The 19417-nt window shown below is 39.4% G+C and overlaps 1 protein-coding gene and 1 long non-coding RNA gene across 3 annotated transcripts in view; one reads left to right on the top strand and one right to left on the bottom strand.

Moving 5' to 3' along the window:
- Positions 1-19417, top strand: part of LOC120285297 — a 114505-nt gene that overhangs the window by 42607 nt on the left and 52481 nt on the right. The window lies entirely within an intron of this gene.
- LOC27207722 (achaete-scute complex protein T5) lies at positions 15207-16176 on the bottom strand. Its single transcript, XM_039296948.1, has one exon. It carries the CDS (start codon positions 16064-16066, stop codon positions 15461-15463), a length of 606 nt encoding a protein of 201 aa, XP_039152882.1. The 5' UTR covers positions 16067-16176; the 3' UTR covers positions 15207-15460.

Genomic DNA, 19417 nt, shown 5'->3' with positions numbered 1-19417 from the left:
ATAAATCACAAAGCGACAACGTATTCAACTTCTGATTTACACACCGAAAAAACATGCCACGAACTCTACTAAAAATTATGAAGATCGTGCTCTTAAAATCAGAAAGAAAACAGGACTAATAATAGAATTTTTTTTACTTTCTAGTTCCAAGTTCGCAAAGCAGCCTACTCATTAATCCGGGTGCCATCGGACGTTTTCGCTCATTTTTCCCTGTGCAGTTTTCCCAACTTTTCAGGTCGGTTACTCCATCGCCTTGTCGAAGTCCCGTGTCTCCTTAGCATTTCTGCCTGCTGCACTTGTTGTAAATTTCATTCGAAACTGTGAAGCGTTGTTGCACAAGTGCTGGAACTCTGAAATCTGAATCTGAATGTGCATGTTGGTAGCTTGCTGGCCTGCTTCGGGCTGCGCTTCTGGTTAGCAGTTGGCTGTCATGACGTGCGCACAATGCGTGCACATAATTCAGACTCTGAAAACTCAATTCCATATGGGGCTGCGGTGCATGCAACACGTAGCGGCGAAGCTCACTCACTCATTCATGCAACCCGCAATTCCTCTTCCCACCTGCGATCCTCCTCAGCTGTCATCACTCGGCTCATTGATTCAAGCACGGCACACATTCCTTCGACTTGCCACTTGTCAACACTTCATTTCAACAACTACTCCTCTTTTTGGCTCTGGTTCTGGCTCCCTTTGATAAGTCAATCAAGCTACAAGTGCCACATTCGAGTGTTGCTGCTGTTTCGATGCATTGTTTGTTTGTATGTGCAACGGGCTTTGATGGAGCCCACCTTTTGTTTATCTTTGTGTCCTCCGATATCCTTTGATGGGCCCTTCGATAATGGTCGTTTCCATTTGTCTGACATCCATTTGTTTTCGGGCGCTAAGGAACAAGTGTAGAGGTTTTTGGGGCCACTTTTATATGTAAACAAGTCCAAAAGATCTACTACTATGATCTATAGTTCCACATTTTTGTATTTAATATTTTAAATAGAGTTGCCTTATACATCTTAATGTATTGTCTTCATTTTGTCTCAGTACAATGTCGCAGGATGTGTACATATTAATTCACCAAAATAATTATTAAAATTAAACAAATTTTAAAAAAGCTTGCGCTAAATAATTACCCAAAAATGTGTATGATCTTAACTAACCCACTGAGTGTTACAAATATTTTATTTAAAGAGAATAATGTTTTGCAGCCCAGGTCACTTTAATAAACCGTTGTTGTTGCATTGATGTTATCATAAAATGTGGACTCGATTATTGTAAGGGCCCCTAAATGAAGTAACACCCGAATAAGTGAGGATTCCAACTAAATGGCAACTTTTGCGCGGCAGCTTAAGCACTCAACAATTTAATTAAAATTAAATTTTCGAATCACATTCTGTGAGTCGAAGCAGCGGGGAATAACTGATCGTGGCAGCAGGTTGATCGTGATTGCAAGACTTGCCGCCAAAGCCTTGCACCTCCGATACTCCACGGGCAAACCCAAACCCAAACCGTTTCCCCAACTACAGACGATGATCAATGATCGCTGAGCCGACCGACGAGTCGCCAGATCTTGATCTGAACAACCTCAGTGGATTTGAGCTCACTTTAGCTTATATGTACACATACACATGTATGTATGCGACTGCATTACGTGTATCTGGCGGTGTCATCGTGCCAGTTTACTAACATATTATTAATTGGATAGCCATTGCTGCGATATCCTAGAATTTATGTGTTAATTTGTCGCTCCGCCGACTGTTGATTTATTTTTGCCTTCTAGGATTTTTAAACCTTTAGCTACTTTTTGTTATTTTAGTTATTAAGGCTCGTTTGGCTCCTTATCAGACCGATGTGACCATTACCGTTGGGCTGCGGTAATTTGTTGGCTGCTTGCCAAGCGACCGGCGACATAATCATTTTTCCGCAGCCTCTGCAATTTGTATTGTTCGCATAATTAAATTGACGCTTGACATTCCAGCAAGGCCAACTCTGGTCCACTTCACTGACATTGACACGCGCAGACTGCACACTGCAAAAAATGGTGTTCCTGGTAGTTACAATTTGTTTTTAAATTAAGAAACACGATACTCGAATAATATCAATACCAAATAAAGTAACTACCATTTACTTTCTATGGACTAAATTATAAGTTTGCTAATTTATTTCACATGTGAAGCCAAATTGTAAAAGATATTATTTTTCAAGTTTATATGTTTGAAATTGTACACAACACCCATCATTTTTACTTAAGGTGAAAATTCTTCCGTTTTGCAAATATTCGCTCAGTATTTTGACTGCAACTTATTCGATCGCTGCCCGATCTGCGACTCCGTCTAGTTGGTATAATTAGCAACGATTAAACACTTGTCGGTCCCACCCATCTGCGGTTGAGAACAAAAGCATTTTATAGCTTTTGTCGGCTGGCTCCTTTGCTGCTTTGCTATTTTGCTACTCTTCCAGTCTGCTATTGCTATTTTGTCTCGGACCCAATGGAATTTGTCAAGCGCAAGGACACATTGCTGTTGCCAATTAGGCGGCCACCGCGCTTTCATTCAATGGCAATTGTTGTCAAGCTTGTTTGATTGGTAAGTAATTGGCGGGCGGATCGAGTTCTTATGGGTTTTGATATGGAGTTCCAAGATCGATCGTTGTAAATACTTATTTATGATTTTATTGATTTTAATGCACATTTTTACACATTAATTCATTTCCAACATGGAAAATGAGTGTCTTGGACGGACGGAAATTTTAACAAAATATTAATCAATTATTGTGGCACAATCAAGCTCAATATTCGTATATTCATCGATCGAGGATCCTCGAACTGGAAGTGGAAATTGCCGCAATAATTTAATTATCACAGACAAAATTTTTTGCGCACCTCAATGCTAGATGAGGTGTAGGTAATTAAACCTTTTATCATCATTGTAATGTGGTCCCTAAGACGTAAATGTTTTCTCAATTTTTGGCTCAAATCTCTTTAGCTAGATCCCCACCAAATTTCATCGCAGATTGATATGTTCCATCGAAGAAAGCTGAGCAAACACATACGGACTAGAGCAAGGATGTGCAAACAAATAGACAAACACGAATTCGAGTATTTGTATCTTTCGCTGCGGTATTTTGGGTCCGTTTCCGTGAGGTAGCCAAGGACACACACGCGTGTCCTGGACAAGCTGCAACTGCAACAGGAAGACGTGCCGTGTACAACGCGTGTGCCTGTCTCGAGTGATAAGACGCCTTAAAATACACAGTTGCCTATGCGTACGATGAAGGAACACTCAGGCAAGGAACATGGAAAAAATATTAATTTACACTAGGCGGCAGAACGTCAGCTGCTCGCTGACATAAAAGGGTATAAAACCTATAGCAGGGATACACCTGAAAATGTTTTGATATATTTCTTTTTAATGTCATTTATGTATCAATGGAATACTCCAGAATACAGCTATTGTCGTTTTCTAAATCGAATTACGGAATTCACAATCCGTATTCCATAATTTTTAGGTATGTTTTAAAGGTCTTTACAGTTTACAATTTATTTTTTAAGTGTAACGGAATGGGTGCGACAGACAAAATCAAAATGCATCTGCAGCATTGAACGCACGCAAAATAAATATGAACCCTTAACCCAGTGACATAAGAGTCGTATCCGAATGAGCAGGAACTATATATCAGCGGGATCAGGAGAACTGAATCAAAATCAAGTTGACGAAAACGCCCCGACATGTGCAACGATTTTTGCAGCTTGCACCGATTAGAAATTTGAATCTGAATTCGGAACAGAAGCTGTTTTATAAATTTAATAGGAAGATAGAGGGTTAATCAGTGGATTCCTGATGGGAAGAAAGTTGACGAGGGGGGAAGTACAAGACTGATACTAAGCATAAAAAATGTGATAAAGAATACAAAAAAAAAAAAAAATTGTTGATATACTAACAGAAAAACGAAATTAAAAGCAGAGTTCTTTGTTGTTTTATGACGAAAGACAGTATAAAATAAAACATCAAAATAAACAATAAATATATGAACATATAAATATAAATATTTAAATTCAGATTAGAATACTTCGTTCAGTTCACTAAACTCCATACAGTTTTTGATCGTTGGCCCTGTTCGTGGACTGAGCCATGCCTTGATGCATTTGTCATAATCGTCCAGGTGATTTGAAAACGTAAGCCAAGGCGGTTTTATGCGTCTGGTGGTGTCTTGGTGGTCTGATCCGCTTGGGATCTTTGAGATTTGTAATACGCGCAACCGCAAATGATGCAAATTTCCTTACAGATCGCCGCTAAGATTAAGCAAGAAATCCTGGCGGCTAAGCCGCAACTAAATGCAGCTTAAACAATGTTCTTAGGCGTGAGATTTTCATTAAGATCTGTTTCAGGTTTTGGTTGGTCTGGCTTCTTCTCCATCCATATCCCCTATATCTGTGTTGTCGGCAAAATTTCAAAACCGGCTTACCAGGAAAAACGGATGCTGGGAAAACAAGAAAACAATGATGGGTAGATTTTCCAGGGGGTTTTACTTTACAGGTCAGATCGTTTCTGGTCCGACTGCCAGGATATGTGCGTGTCTACAGATTTGTTTGCATGCAAAACAGTGTGCAGGCGAGTTTGTTGGAAACCTAAAACCTTGACCACAAAAGTCAGTCCACAAATTCATGGCTGCAGAATAAAGAACTTTAAAATTTAACAGCACTCAAAGTAGTATCAAAAGAATAAGAGAGCCAAATGACCGCCAGGCATTCTGGGATGGCAGGCAAAATAATTAAGTCGTTTGCACCGACAATTAAATAATTCTGCAAATTGCTCCAAAAATGCAGAACTTTTAGTGGCTCCCTGTTCTTACTTTTACGTCTCTCGGAATGAATGTGAAATTTGTTTAATTACGACTTTGGCTGCGAGCGACAGTTTAAAATACGAGATTCGAAATGCTGCGCAGCGTGAGAAAATGCATAATTCTTTTAATGTGATTTCGTTTTGGATTCCGTCCAACCCATCGCACATTCATCACGAATCACACAAGACAGTGGGTATGAAGTATGTTAAAAGTCTATTTACTAGTTACAAAATTTGCTTGGAGGACGACACAAAAATTTTGGCATATTTTAGGTTGTCATGGGCAACGTTTTGCCATTTTGGTTTGCATACCAAATTTGTTTACTATTAAATACTTTCTAAAAATAAATTTTAAATTACGAGGAACTTAGTAAAATTTATTCGTAAATTGTCAAAGTAGGGCGAACAGTTAAATTTCAATCAAGGCAAAAGTCAAGGACCTAAAACAATTTTATAATTACTTTTTCCACTCATGTATTCCTCGTTTTGGGACCACTGTGACGTGTGGCGCTGTGGCTTTCACTGGCTTTGGCAGTCGGCGACTACTGCACCACGCCTCCCATATATTCGGTACAAAGGTAATTACACTTTTGTTTTTCATTCGGCCTGCCGGATTCCAGGAGCTGTCCAATTCAAAATATCCCATTTGCCAGCTGGTCAACTTTTTGGCTAGCCTCAGGCGTGAGTCACAATATCCAGAGAAAAAACACTTATGGCTTTGTATCTCCTCTTGTCAAGCGGCTTTGTATCCTTTGTGTCCTGGCTCATTGTCTTCATATTTCAGACCACTCAAATCCATTGAAGTCGGATATGTAGGCGGACGCGCAAAAGAAATCGCCCTGGACCTTCGACTTCAGAATGTCCGTCTTTGACGAATTTGTCAAAGGTAATTAAAATTCTTGACTCAAAGGTGTGTGAAAAGCGGTTTAGGGCAAACAATTTGGAACTTTGGCGATCTAGTTAGCAATTGCAATTGTACCAAATGGGATTACCTGTTGGTTTGTTAGTAACTCTACTCTATTTGACTTCGTCGCTCCCTGCTGACTGATCCGATTTTGAAATTCACTTTGTAAGGGCGTGTCACACGCTGATGAATCTGAATCTGAAATGAAAAGTAATCCTGGAAAAATCGATAACGTGCTTTTAATCACCAGGCTCTTGAGCACGAAGTTTGTGTAATCATCCCTTTGAGTTTCAACCACTAAATCGATGCATTCACCTATTGCACGGGTTAATCTGCGGATAAAGTCGATTTTTTCCATTGACTTTCCATTCTTTTTTTTACTTTCTGATTTAGCATAAAAGCAATCATAATTCGCATACTGAGCGCTGACGAAAAGTTGTCAATTAAGTTCATCAAGATTGCATGGCAAAAACCCAATCCCAATCTCGAAACCTCGATCCTCTGGCCTTATAAACATATGTTAATACAACCAGCATGTAGTCAAATGGAGCAGGCACTGGGCCCTGTGATCCTTGGCTGCTGTCTGCAGGGTCTTCTGTTTTTAGTCTTGTGGATATGCAGTCGCAGCACAGAAAGAAATACAGCTACAGTTTTGCAAGAGAAGTAGATTTAATTTGATAAGGGTCTCCGAAAAAATTTTATTTTGCGCTTCATGTCTTACTTATTAGTTTTCATTTTAAGGTCATAAAAATCTAAAAAGAAAGCCACCCTCTCTGACCACACACCATATATTGCCATGAATTTCAATTTATAAAATGCTTTTTATTTTATTCTTTTCTGTGTAGTTGTGTTGTGGATGTCGTCACCACCCAGGCAGCAACCGCATTTATTATGATTGCATTTTGGTTGAAAAGTTTTTATTTTTTGCCAGGCTGCTGATTTTGTTATTGGTGTCCCGCTGCTTAGTTAAATGAGACATCAGTTTGGCTTAGTCCCTGGGATAATGGCCCCCGTCACCCAGGAAACTGGATTAACTTGGCTACCGGTTGGTATTGGTTCTGTTCTTCTGTTCTTCAAGCTACATACGTTATATATGTTCACCTGGCTCATATGGGTGGGCGCACTTGCTTGTGTTATTGTTGGTAATGATGATGCTAAGGGGGCTCTCGGGGTGTAGTTTTTTTTGCATTTAATTCTTAAAGACAAAATTCACAAAAAAAGAAAAAAAATAAGGAATGCAACCATTTCATGGCTCCCCCAAATCGCAAGACAAGACAGTGAGAAAAGAAGCGATGTAGCACTTTTAATGTCTTCATTAAACGCTACGCAGCGAAGAAGGCAGCAATATAGGGGAATTGAGAGGACCAAGTCTGCTATATATTGTTTATTTATGAATGTCATTCAATTTATTATACCATTGTATATTTGAGAGGGAAATGCACACAGATCTTGGATCTCCTCTGTCCAGTCTTTGGTCGCCAGCCCCTGCTCTCCAGTCCTCTGGGACTCCAGACAGATCGCTGACCGGCTATCGAGCATCATCATCATCATCATCCTCCTCCTTACTAACGGGCTTTTGTGGCAGAGCCTCGTCGTCTTTTCTGTGAAGCTAAGTATTGGTGGACATCGGTTATCGTTGTGCCACAACCATTTGCATCAGTGACCAGCCAAATGAAATCCGAGCTCCTCTAGACCTTATAGGGTATGGTCGATGACACTTCTCACATATTGCTCAGCAAATGTAAAGAACCTATTGAAGAAACATATATGTCTGGATTAAATATGATAAACTAATAGGACCCTTTAAATGAAATGTAGCAAATGAATTTATAGCGTTATAATGAAGTTTGCTTTACAAATATGCTAATTTTCATTTTGTTTTTTGTTCTGAATATTCTAATTCTAAGTGTTTACGGTTCCTTTTATACGCCTATTTTTACACGCTAACTTGAAAGAGCATTCTTTAATCACCTATTTCTTCAAAATGATTGTATTTAAACTCGTTTTTCTTCTGGTTAGTTGCTCGTAAAGCGCAATGCACTGATCACTGCCGCTGGACGATTATTGTATATCATCATGCCTGCGATTCTTCGATTCATTCCGTTCCGTTTCGATGCGGTTCTTCGAACCGCGACAAGTTGTCAATGTCTGTAAGTCTGCTGTGTTGTGTATATGGCCTCCTCCCTCGCTGAGCCTGTCGCTGTATTGCATAAGATAATTGGTGATTTTCATATCGATTTATGCATCCGCTGCTCTGGCTGCGACTTATACTCACGATCTGGCAACTTGACCGTTTAGGCATTTAAACAATTTTCCACTTGGTCATTAGAGCGTTTAAAACTCAGCGGGAGCGGACCAAAACAATAATTAAATCATACATCTTCTGGCTCTACACTTAAGACTTTGGGGACAAAAAGGATACTCCTCTAAAAACTAAATCAAAGTCAACACATTTTAAAATTTATTGCTTTATTTGGTAAGAGTTAGTCCCGATAGAACTATTATGGTTAAAATAACCTCCGCCCTCTAAAAATAAGGTCTGGAAGCAAATGCACTCAGAAATTGGTTAAAATATTTTCTATGTAAACACACCAGATTTGTACCTAAGATTAGTGCGAGTCCTAGTTGTGGCCGCAAGCGAGTCAAACGTTTTGTAAACAATATTAAACAAAAACGCCTGCTGTGATCACAATTCACTTTCTCCCTGCATCGCGAAAGGGTGGACCATAGGTCGCGGGGTCGGTTGGATAAAGGACCGCGTTCTCGGAAGGCCGAGATGATGCCTTGTTAATGGCATTTTATGGTGGCTCATAATCAGCGCAATTATGTTGCATTTTCAAATTCCGAGAGCTAACAAGTGCTGCGAGTTCTGTGGCCGTTGCCTTTCTTTGTTGTCAGCCGCCCTATGGCGTCGGTTAGTTTTTTTTTTTGTTTTTTTTAGGTTCGCCAGGCTGCCAGTTTTTCGATTTCAATTTTTCGGGTTTCAGTGGCATGTCCTTGTTAACTTAACAACAACCGCAAGTGTGCTAACGAACCAAGCCGCCAACGCGACCCCACCCTCGCCCAATAAACGCTAAACTGCAATTTGTTCGAGAAGAGGCGTTGAACGATCTCGCACCTTCGGATTCTTGAACAAGGCACTATAAAATAATGAGATTCTGAAACCTACCAGGTTATATTATTCCCGTTTTAAAAGTATATCTTCTAAATCTACAAAAAAAACTGAAGAATATTCAAATATAACACTATACTATGATTTTTTTTTAGTGGATCGCACTTAAAAAACACCATTTCTGGGTGGTGATCTTGTCCAGTTGCTTGTAGCTTGCCTCCGAAAGCGGGCGGCTTACAAGATTGCCGGAGTGATCGACATTAATCCGTGGCAGAATCCGCTTACTGACAGTGCGCGCCATGGTGACAAGTCGATCTGAACAAACCAAAAAGCTGTTGAGCTCTCGGTGACAAGTGAGCGGATTGTAATGGCTTGCTGAGTGTGCATTTGATTCCCGTTGAAATTGATGCATTTAAAGGAATATGTCTCGGCTTTACCATGATAAAATTCAATTTGCAATGAATTTAGTTCAAAATTTGTTTTTCCTTGTGCACTTAACATCCTTAAGCAAGTGCATAATATCATATTTAAAATGCTTTTCGGGCCGGCAATGTGTAAGTTTTTCATTTGTTAAGGACCCAATTTGGTCTAAGTTCTTTTATGCACTGACATTTTAATTGTAATCATTTATTGCGCGAGTCAACATTTTTGACCTGAAGTCATTATTCACGATTATCCAATTGAGTGGTTCTCAATGAGCCTTTGCAGCTATCCTGCGGGTTTCTGATCCATTCCTTTGTTCGATTGCGGTAATTCTACTATGCTTTCCTTTTTGTCGTTAATTGATTTCGAATCGCGCTGCATTGATCCCATTAGTACGCCCCATTTAGCACCTTATGTGGCGGATCAGGTGCTTGAAATTCTTTGATCTTGGACCGCAGAAGCGTGAAAAGGATGCTTGTTAGGCCATGATTACGACCGGTGTAAGGACCCTTTATCCCAGAACTGCACCCTCTACTAAAGTTGTTTAAGGACTATTTTAGCCACTAACGACATTGCCATCGAATTGATTCCCACGACTCATTTTGTTGATACAATCGATTGGTTCCGTTGGTTAAATATTTACATAAGCCTTGCGAAATCCGGAAATTGGAATTCCTAAAGATCGATATCGGTTTTCATAGCTAAGCAAACACGTTGTATAAAAGGGGAAGTCCTTTGGTAGACCATACAAAACGAACATAAATAAATATGGACAAGAAACAGATACCCTATAAATGCAATCGACTTAAAATCGATTTTGACGCCCACCGAACGAACGATCCACATTTTTATTTCAATCCCTGCTCATCAACATAACAATGAACTCCTTTCAATCCTTTTCGCACTTCCCCCGTCCTTTTTTACGTTTAATTAATTCCAAGTTCCACACCACTCTGAAGGGATCCACCTGTTCAAAAAAAAGAAGTGTGGGTAGGAACAAAACGGAAGGTCTAGGCCATTAAAAAGGACTTTTTCGTAGAAACGCATCAAATGTGTTCGATTTGCTTAATTGAATTTTCGTATACCAGTTGGAGGATTGAGGGAATCAGGAAACCGAAGGGATCAGAGAAAGAATCAGCGAAGGAAGCTGCTGTTTTAATAAATTCACACGCACGTCGGCTAGGGACTTCGGTTTCCCTAAATAATGAAGTCAAGGGAAGTCTCGTCTGTTTACTGAACGGTGCATATACCACTAGGTGCAACATGGCATGAAATGCGGATATGCACGGTTTTGCTGACCCGTCATTTGATTTTGGAAATATTGCCTACACCGGACCACGTCCCCGTTCGAGATAAACATAGATAGTACAGTTGTGGAGCTGTAGTTCAAACCGAGGGATAGTTGTGTGCTACCCACTGACTTTCTTTGAATACGCTGTCCAACTTGAAAGTGCCGAATGTTGTTGGAAGAAAGAAACCCCGGACAATCGTCCTGACCTCACCACTGTTAATGAGAACCACACATCGGTAGAGCGCAACCTGTGAAGTGCCTTAAACGGCTCACGTCAGTCCCTTTCTATCAGTCAGAGCCTTATGCAATTTGCGTTGACTACTGTTCGTTATTATTGTTGTGTTCACAAAGGCAATGTAATTTTGTTTTCTGGCATTTTTCTTGGGCCACGTGCAAAAAAGGATGTGTTTGCTTTGTTTTTCGTGCAAATTGTTTTCTGGACATACGCCACACGCTGCGTCCTGCGTCTTGGACAATTGTCCTCCCGAAAATCATATGCATATCAGTGACACAATGGAGACTAGAAATACAGTTTAACTACGGTTCACCGCTGCTGGAGGCAACATCCCAACAACTGGCTTTGGCAATGCGGCAGCATCTCCTGTTCAGCGGAAGAGCTTCAAAGTAGCCGCAATATTGGTGCTGTGAAAAAGCGTTTTCAGCGGAGTAATGCAAGTAGGCTGTCATGAACGCAGTCATAACATTTCATTGCCTTAATTTCTTATGCAAATATCCTGTGGCAGCGCTGCGAATTTATTAATTTCTCGCCAAATGGCTTTAAAAACTTGGAATTCCGAATAAGGGCGATGGTTTCTATTCTGCACTGCAAGTAAAAGTGGGGCCTGTTTAGTCAGTCTAAAGTTTTGGATATCAATGCGGGAAAACTTTTAAAACAAAAGTCAAAGAAGTTAATTCTTCAATGCCTATATTTTTATTAAATAAAGTCTGCCATTGAGGGGATTAAAGTGTACAGCAAGTGTATTTGGCTACTGGTTAAGTCGAATGGTATCTTCCGAAATTCTTTTTAGCATCCGAAAAATATATTCCGCCTGTCTGTGTATAATTAAAAGTTCAAAAAAGCGACAGTGTTCATTTTTTTCATCATAAATTTAAAAAAGTCTGCCATGTTGGCGCTGGACGCGCGCGTCTCCCATTTGAAGTAACCGCGGCGGCAATGACAACGAGTTCGAGGATGCGGGACCACGGATATGGGAAACAACGATGTGGACTGGACCACATTTAATTGGCATCAGCTGCAACCAGTTTTTGCTGTTTTGCAGCTTATATACCTTTTTTATATTTTACTTGGGTGATGCCCAGGTTTTTTGATTTTTTGAGTAATTTTCAAATCAAACCAAGGTCTCTTATCTTCCCTTTGCGTCGCTGCCTTTGGGCGTGCGCGTGCGCAGTGGCAATTTGATGAAATAAATATGAAATCAAAAGTGAATACAAATACAAGCACCGGCGGTGAAGCCCATATTTTTTCTGTGCACGATGAAAAGAGTATAGTCAGTAAACTATAGTAAACTATATTAAATACACGTTACATAATAAAACTTGCATACAATTTCAAAAATTTAATTACTTTCGAATATATTTATTTGCTGAGTTTTAACTAGTTTAAACCTAGCAAATATAACTTAGCAGTGTGTTTTTATCGCAACCAATTAGCTCAGTCACGCAGTGAGTGCAATCCAAATGCATTTAAATATATAACCCATATTTTCAACAAGCAAATACCACGCAACTTCGTGAAGTCGCGCAGATCTTGTAATTCTGCGTCTGCCTGTAGTTATGTACGTTCTGAGCTGAGCTCTGTTTTCATCCAATTAAATGTCGTAAATTCCATTAAAAAATGTTCTGATGCCTATGGAGCCTCCGGACTTAAAAAGACTTAGACTCGGTCCAGATCAGAAACAAGCCAAAAAAAATCGAAACCCGGATACTAATAGGCATGTTGTAGTATAAACTTAAAAGTTTGGGCAAATAAAAAATAAGATATTGAAATTAGAAATTCTTTCACCACAATTTTCCTCTACAAAATATTAATCCAATGTAATAGGTTTATTTTCCGATTTTTTTTTTTTTTTTTTGATAGCCTGGTGCACAAAGGAAAATTGTTCTTGATTTTATTTTAAATGGTGCACTTAAAGGGACCACAATGCATTATTATCATTTCAGCTGCATTGTCAAGTATAATCAGCTTAACTAATGAAAACTTTAGAATTGGATGTTTGATCCTTTAATTCGAACGCACGCAACAGGATCCTTTTTTAAAAATCGAATTCTGAAGGCGTTTTTAATTGCGTAGGTTGGGAAAATGAACATTTTCAGTTGGGAGGGGAAACTGGAAACCGGGAAAACTGTAACAATGGCAAGTGCACCTTTGTGTGGAAAATGGAGGAGCGGCCCCGTATTCGGCTGTGCACTTGTTCTTAGCAAGAAGTTATATGACAACTTGTTGTCGGCCTTTTTTATCTTGGGTATAATGCCAAGTTCACACAGTCCATTTTTTTTGTGCAAATAATTATAATTCTTTCACTCTTTAATGAAGAACTCTTCATAACATTTTTTTTTATTATTTTGGTGTAGAGAAATCTGGCAAAATTTAAGGTCGAACATAAATTACATTATTCCTGTCAGCATTTGCGAGTCAAAAAAATGCGTTCATGTTAAACAAATAACTCACTTGTTGCTCCCTGGAAATTATTTTTGAGACATCAGTCAGAATCTGACTGTCTTAAACCATGCTTTTGTTGTAAGTAGAATATCCTTAATAAATCATAAATTTATTCGGCCAGCGTAGCATGTAAAGAGTGCCTTTTATCGAACATACAAAATAAAGAAAACCCAGTATTGTGGAGGGTGTCGACTAAAGGTTTCTCTATATTTTAAACATATAAATGGGAGTTCTGCCTCCAAAAATATTTGTGAAAAAACGTGTTAGCCGTTGTAAATGTGGAACGAGGTCTACTCCATACAATTATGTAATATTTTTTTCATGTGCGCATTTCTTTGCAATTATAAATGTACATTAAAAAACTATTTTTTTTTTCTCAAGACGATAATAATAAATTCTTTTTCAAGTCTCGTAACGTTGCATATTACAGTATGTATATATACTATATACCCATTCAAGCTGAATTCAGGGTCCATATACGTGGCCGAAACCACAAAGGGTCTTTTAAAAAGACCCCGGGACGATCTGGAGCAATCTGCTACATATTTCTGCATATATTTCTGCGATCGATCGCCCTTTCGAAGCCATGTCAAACGTATTATTAACTTCACACAAAAAGCGTTCGATTTTGCACCGTTTGCTGTCGCAAAGACATTGTGTCGTTCGTATGTCGCCCATTGAGACCGCCAATGGAGGGAAGAGAGCCCCCTGCAGCCTTTTCCCTTGTTATACCCGTGGCTCGTAGAGTTCAAGGGTATGCAATATTTGTGGAGAAGAATGCGTTTTCGACTCTTACGTGTATATATTGCATAAAATAAGTTAAAATTATTAGCTCAAAGACCCAAAGCGCGTGGTTAATAAGTGAATTTCCGGTATATATATAAATATATCATATATATTACCTCGCTGCACTTAATGATACAAAATATATATGTATATATAGCATAAGTAAATAGGGAATATTATTAACGGGTAACTGATAGCCGCGACACTTAGGTGTAGCTTACGTTTTTGGTTTTCAGCCTTTCAAGCCTTTTAGTGTATATATATGTGCAATGCAAAAACAAGAAAAGGCCGGAAATAATAATTCGATATATGTGCCACGAAAAGGGCTTACGTTCATTAAAAAGTATACCTTCCACGACTCAGCTGTATAGAAAAGGTTATCTAAAAGTTTATTGTTTATGATGAATAGACAAAAACTATGTATACAAATGATCATATTCTATTAGTGTTTTAAGGTTGCTAATGAATAGATTGGTGTGTGATGTAGTCATTTAATATGATGAAGAACTTGCTAGAAAAGTCCCATGAATGTCGTTTAGTGTTTCTTTTGTTCTTAGAGTATATGTATCTTGCGTAAGTTTTATCTGCAGCCTTTTTTTTCGCGGCGGCTTCCGGTTCAGAAGGCCTGAGCAGATCTTATTTTAATTTTTTTTTTTACGTTGTCGGGGGCGATCTGAACAATTGCCGAGCGTTGTTTTTTCGCTTGTTTCGGCTGCATTGCAGGAATAACTCAAAATTAGTTCATTCATCGATCGATCGATCTCTTTGGAATTGTGAATTCTCAGGGTCTTATTACCGTGACCGGTCCATATGCAAAAATGCAGCAGGTAAATATTTTGCCTTTTTCACCCTACTCAACCCAGCTTTATTTATGCAAATCGTCGTTTTTTGATCAAAAGTGCTTACAAAATGTTATTGTAATTTATCTTCAGTGGTCGGTAATCTTGTAAATACTTAACGGTTACAGTTTCGACTACTTTTTCCGACTTAGCCCGAATAAAGGGTAAACTAGGTAAACTGTGGTATACAGGACAGGATCAAGTTTGTATCAAAACATATTACCATATTCCTAAAGCATTTCTTCATTAACAACTTTTCTGAATCTTACTCCTTTTTTACCTAAATTTGTTCCATTTTAATTACCGTTTATTTTTTTGATAATAAAAACTCATTTAAAATTTTATATATATATCAGTTTAATGTCCTCCATGTATGCTATATAAAAAAAAACATAAATGTAAATTGTCTTCCATTAGAAACTATTCTTAGAAACTATATAAAACCTTAAATACTAATTTATAAGGCAAAAAGGTAGTTCTAGGGAATATAAATACTTTGTGGCTGAGGTAATACTTGTTGGCCAATCAATGGTTCGATGTGTGTGATGGTTGGGTGCGACTAGCAATAGCTGAAGATTTTATATCTGGTAAGTTTACAGGTCGTCCTGCCAGAGTGATATATAGTCAAGGATGTCCTCATCTTCAGTACCAGAACTGCAGGAATTGTTACGGTAGTCTTCAAAACTGGCTTCCAACTTGGTGTGGAAATTGTTAGGAGGTGTTGCTCCCGGAATCGTCGATGTTGCTGGCTTGCAATAGGAGCTGGTGCTGTTGCAGGAACTTATGCTGCCAGTGGGAGATTGCAGCTGCAACTCTTGGTGCCAGGCGTAAAAGTGTTGATGCTGTTGCTGCTGCTGAAAGTGCAAATGTTGCTGCTGTAAATGCAACTGCTTCTGTTTCTGCTGGTCGTTTTCATGAAGAACTTTCTGCAAGCGCCGTATGTACTCCACTGCCATTTTCAGTGTGCTAACTTTGCTCAGTTTTTTATTGGCGCCGGGACCAATTCCCCGGCGACCATTGCTTAAATCGGCTATTACGGCCGCAGGAATATGCTGTCGTAGTTGGCTGAAGCCATTGTTGACCTGCTTTACGCGGTTGCGTTCCCGGGCATTTCTGCGGATAACAGAGGGTCCATTAACGGCCGAAGATGATTCCTCATCGTCGTTGAAAACAGAGTGATTTTCGCTGCCCAAAGCCATTTTTAGAGATGGTATAACGTTATTGTGTGACGATGGTCCTTGCTTCAGCGCTGGCTCCGTTCTGATGCCCTTCCCCGTTCCGTTCAGGCTATTTATAGGTATCAGGGCCTAGGGATCCCACCTGCGTGACTACCTACCTGCCCCTCGAAAAGGTGCAACAGCATCACCACTAAAGGATCGTCTCTTGAGCTGAGTGTTTTCTCTGATTTTAATAGAGAGGTAGTAATATTATCTCTCGTTCTCTCTGAAAAACGCAGCTGTTGGTGACCTGAGTGTTCCCGTTGTCGAGTGGGAAGAGTTTCTGAGTGTTTTTGCTCATTTTCAGCTGCTTGTCGTCCCCAAACGAAAACCTGGCCCTGTCGCGTGCCGGCTGCCAACCGGTTTAAAAAGGCAACAAGGTCCAGACATCAGACCCCAGTAAAAACACCTCCGAAGTATAAAGCTGTATCTCCTATTCAAAGTGGGCTTCCAATTTGTATAACTAATATTTGAGCTACATAAGTAAAATAATACAACAAAAAAGAGTGTCATTACAATTATACAAATGAGGAACATTTACAATTTATACACTACTAAAGGGATGCTTTAGTGTTCATAAAAAAATATTCTTTAATAACCAAGGCTTGCTATATTAGACTATTAAAAATCCTAAATGTTCATTTATTAAATTAAATTAAATTTATTTTATTTACTGATGACCTTCCGATCCCTGGGTCATTTGGACATTATCTTAAACACTAGGCCCATTGTCGTTCGAATGCAATGTCGGAAGAATTTTCAAGGCCACCACGTCAACACCTCAGGCGGCGATCCATTCGGTCCTGCAACGAAACCTGATCAGCCGGAGGCACTTTTCTATTAACACTTCTAATGCCCCGGGGCCTTTATGCCCAACGTATCAGTTGTTGTTCCTCTCAGCCGAAAGCATTTCGAAAGCATTTAGGAGGTCCCCAGTATTTCTTAAAACCATTGTCAGAATTCTGGTTGCACGCTAGGAAACCGTGCCGAAATAGATTTGTATTGGCACTAACTCACACTGAGCCTCGTTTAACACTTCGTTGCTGTAGCCGCGGGGGATTGCATAGCATTACATGTGAAAAGGACATCGCAGGGCATCTAAGCACAGGACAAACGGTTTCAACCAGGTGTCCAGAGGCTAATAAAATCAAACATATCCGGTCGACCTTGCAAAATCCGTGTTGATGCAATATCAATTTTCCGCGAAGCATTGAGACACGATGTTCAGTGTCAACCAGGTTTATGAATTTGCAATTTTATTATTATTTTTTGCTTTGAATATCGCTTAGCGCCACAAGTGAATTGAAAATGAATTAAAAGTCGTCTGCTTTTCTGCTTAATAGGGACTAGCTAGTACAATAAATGCTACTAAGACCCTGCGACAGCAAACCGAAAAATCGTGGCGGGATAAACATAAGAGGGGAAGAACTGAGATCTGAATATATGGCGTATCAGCCGAATAAAGATGAAGTCGTCATTAATATTGACTCGGTCTGCCGATTACTTGACGTTGTTTCATTTATTCCACACTTCTTAAAGCGGCATGCTTGCGACACAGTAAGGCCTCGATTACAGGACAGCTTCCGTACATTTCCGTACTTATGTTAATCTTACAGGGATTATAGCCGATAAATGAACATTTCAAATACAAAGTATGTACTCATGTTTCAAAAATGGGAGTTTAGAACTGTAGAGCCTACGCCTAGGTGTCATTGAATTAAATTTTGCTGCTGAATGAATCAAAAGTCAACTGTCAACTGTTCATGGCCATCAAATTGCCGCTTGATCGCCGATCTCTGGACGATGAAAGGACGAAAGCCGCCGATGATTTTGGTTTTGAGTCCCCCAACTTCCCACTCCATATAAATATCTGATTTATGAGAGCAATGCGTATATGTCAACGAAACGATGCCACATCTAAGGTGAGCGTTTTAACGCCGCCAATTCTATTTGGTCGATTTCTTACATCGCCACTGGCAATAATATTTATGGCCAGGAGCAACAGCCAAGCTCCTTTTGAAATTCAACGAAGAAAGATGGCGATTTTTGATTAATTGTAGTGCGAGAGCTTTGATTAATTGCTGGAGGCAAGCGGCTCCAATATAACAATTTGTTTTGGCGTTGCATTAAATCAGAAAGGAAGAAGTTTCTGGCATCATCACGGCGAGATATTGTAAGACCAACACCTTGATAGCCTTTGCTGCCGTATTTATGAGTTGGCTTAAAATTTATGAATGGTCCACGGTTTTGGCCTCGAACATCGAGAGCAGCGAAACACTGAGAAAAAGGAAATTCATTTTATATTTCGATACATTAGATCCATTGTTAAAAAAGCACATTTTAATGTGACAATTTGTAGTTATAGATTTATTAATAGTTTATTCTTTCTAACAATCTTTAGACGTTTAACAAGACAGAATTTAGAGCATGAGCTTAGTCACGCTGTTTAACTGTTTCGGCACAATGCTTTCTCCGAAAAATTGCATTTATTAAAACGAATATATATTACTTTTGTTAATTTAACAGTAACAGGTACACAAATTATAAAAAAGGGTTGACCACTTTTTGTGTTTTCCGGCAGAGCTCTTAGTAATTTACATGTCTTATGGAATCAAGAGCGTTTCGCATATTGCGCACCAGCCAACAAAACCAATCAACGCGTCTGTCAAACCTGGAAGCGGTTGCTTATCGGTAGCCACGCTGAAATCAGCTTCTGGCACTCACGATCGCAGAAAGCCCGCCAGTCGACAGTTATGCCAAAACCCCCTTTCCCCACGGGAGTACTGAAAACTAAGTGCACCTTCAACTGGAGATCGACCCTTTAGCAATCCGTGCTCGTTGCTCCTGTCACAATTACAACAGCAAGTGCGGAGAACTAATGACAACTACAGTAGCAATTGCTCCGCACTGTGGCAAAAAATCCAAATAATTTCAATGCGATATCCAACTAGAGTGCACATTTGCTGAACCATTTTTTACTTTTTTAAAATCCAAATGTAAATATTTGAACTCATAGCGGACAATAAATTATTATTTAAAAAAATTCCCAAGATCTTAACGTGCGTACGGACGTGGCTGACATGACATGGATCCGAGTATAAAAATGTATTTTGTGTACAAGACTTAACTAGTATTACGCATTTCTATCACTATCTTAAAAGGAAGGCATACAAATAGTCTGTTGCAAACTGATGATCCCTTAATTAAAATCTTATTTTCGCACATCCTCGAATCACTGTGCAAGTCGACGCGGAAACCTGATATTGCACACACGCGCCTCGTGGCCAGAGTCGTAAGTTGAGGTCTTGAGGTCTGGTGATGTGGATATACAGG

The sequence above is a fragment of the Drosophila simulans genome, chromosome X (genome assembly GCF_016746395.2).
Source record: "Drosophila simulans strain w501 chromosome X, Prin_Dsim_3.1, whole genome shotgun sequence".
NCBI lineage: Eukaryota > Metazoa > Arthropoda > Insecta > Diptera > Drosophilidae > Drosophila > Drosophila simulans.
This window is presented reverse-complemented; position numbering and strand designations above follow the sequence as displayed.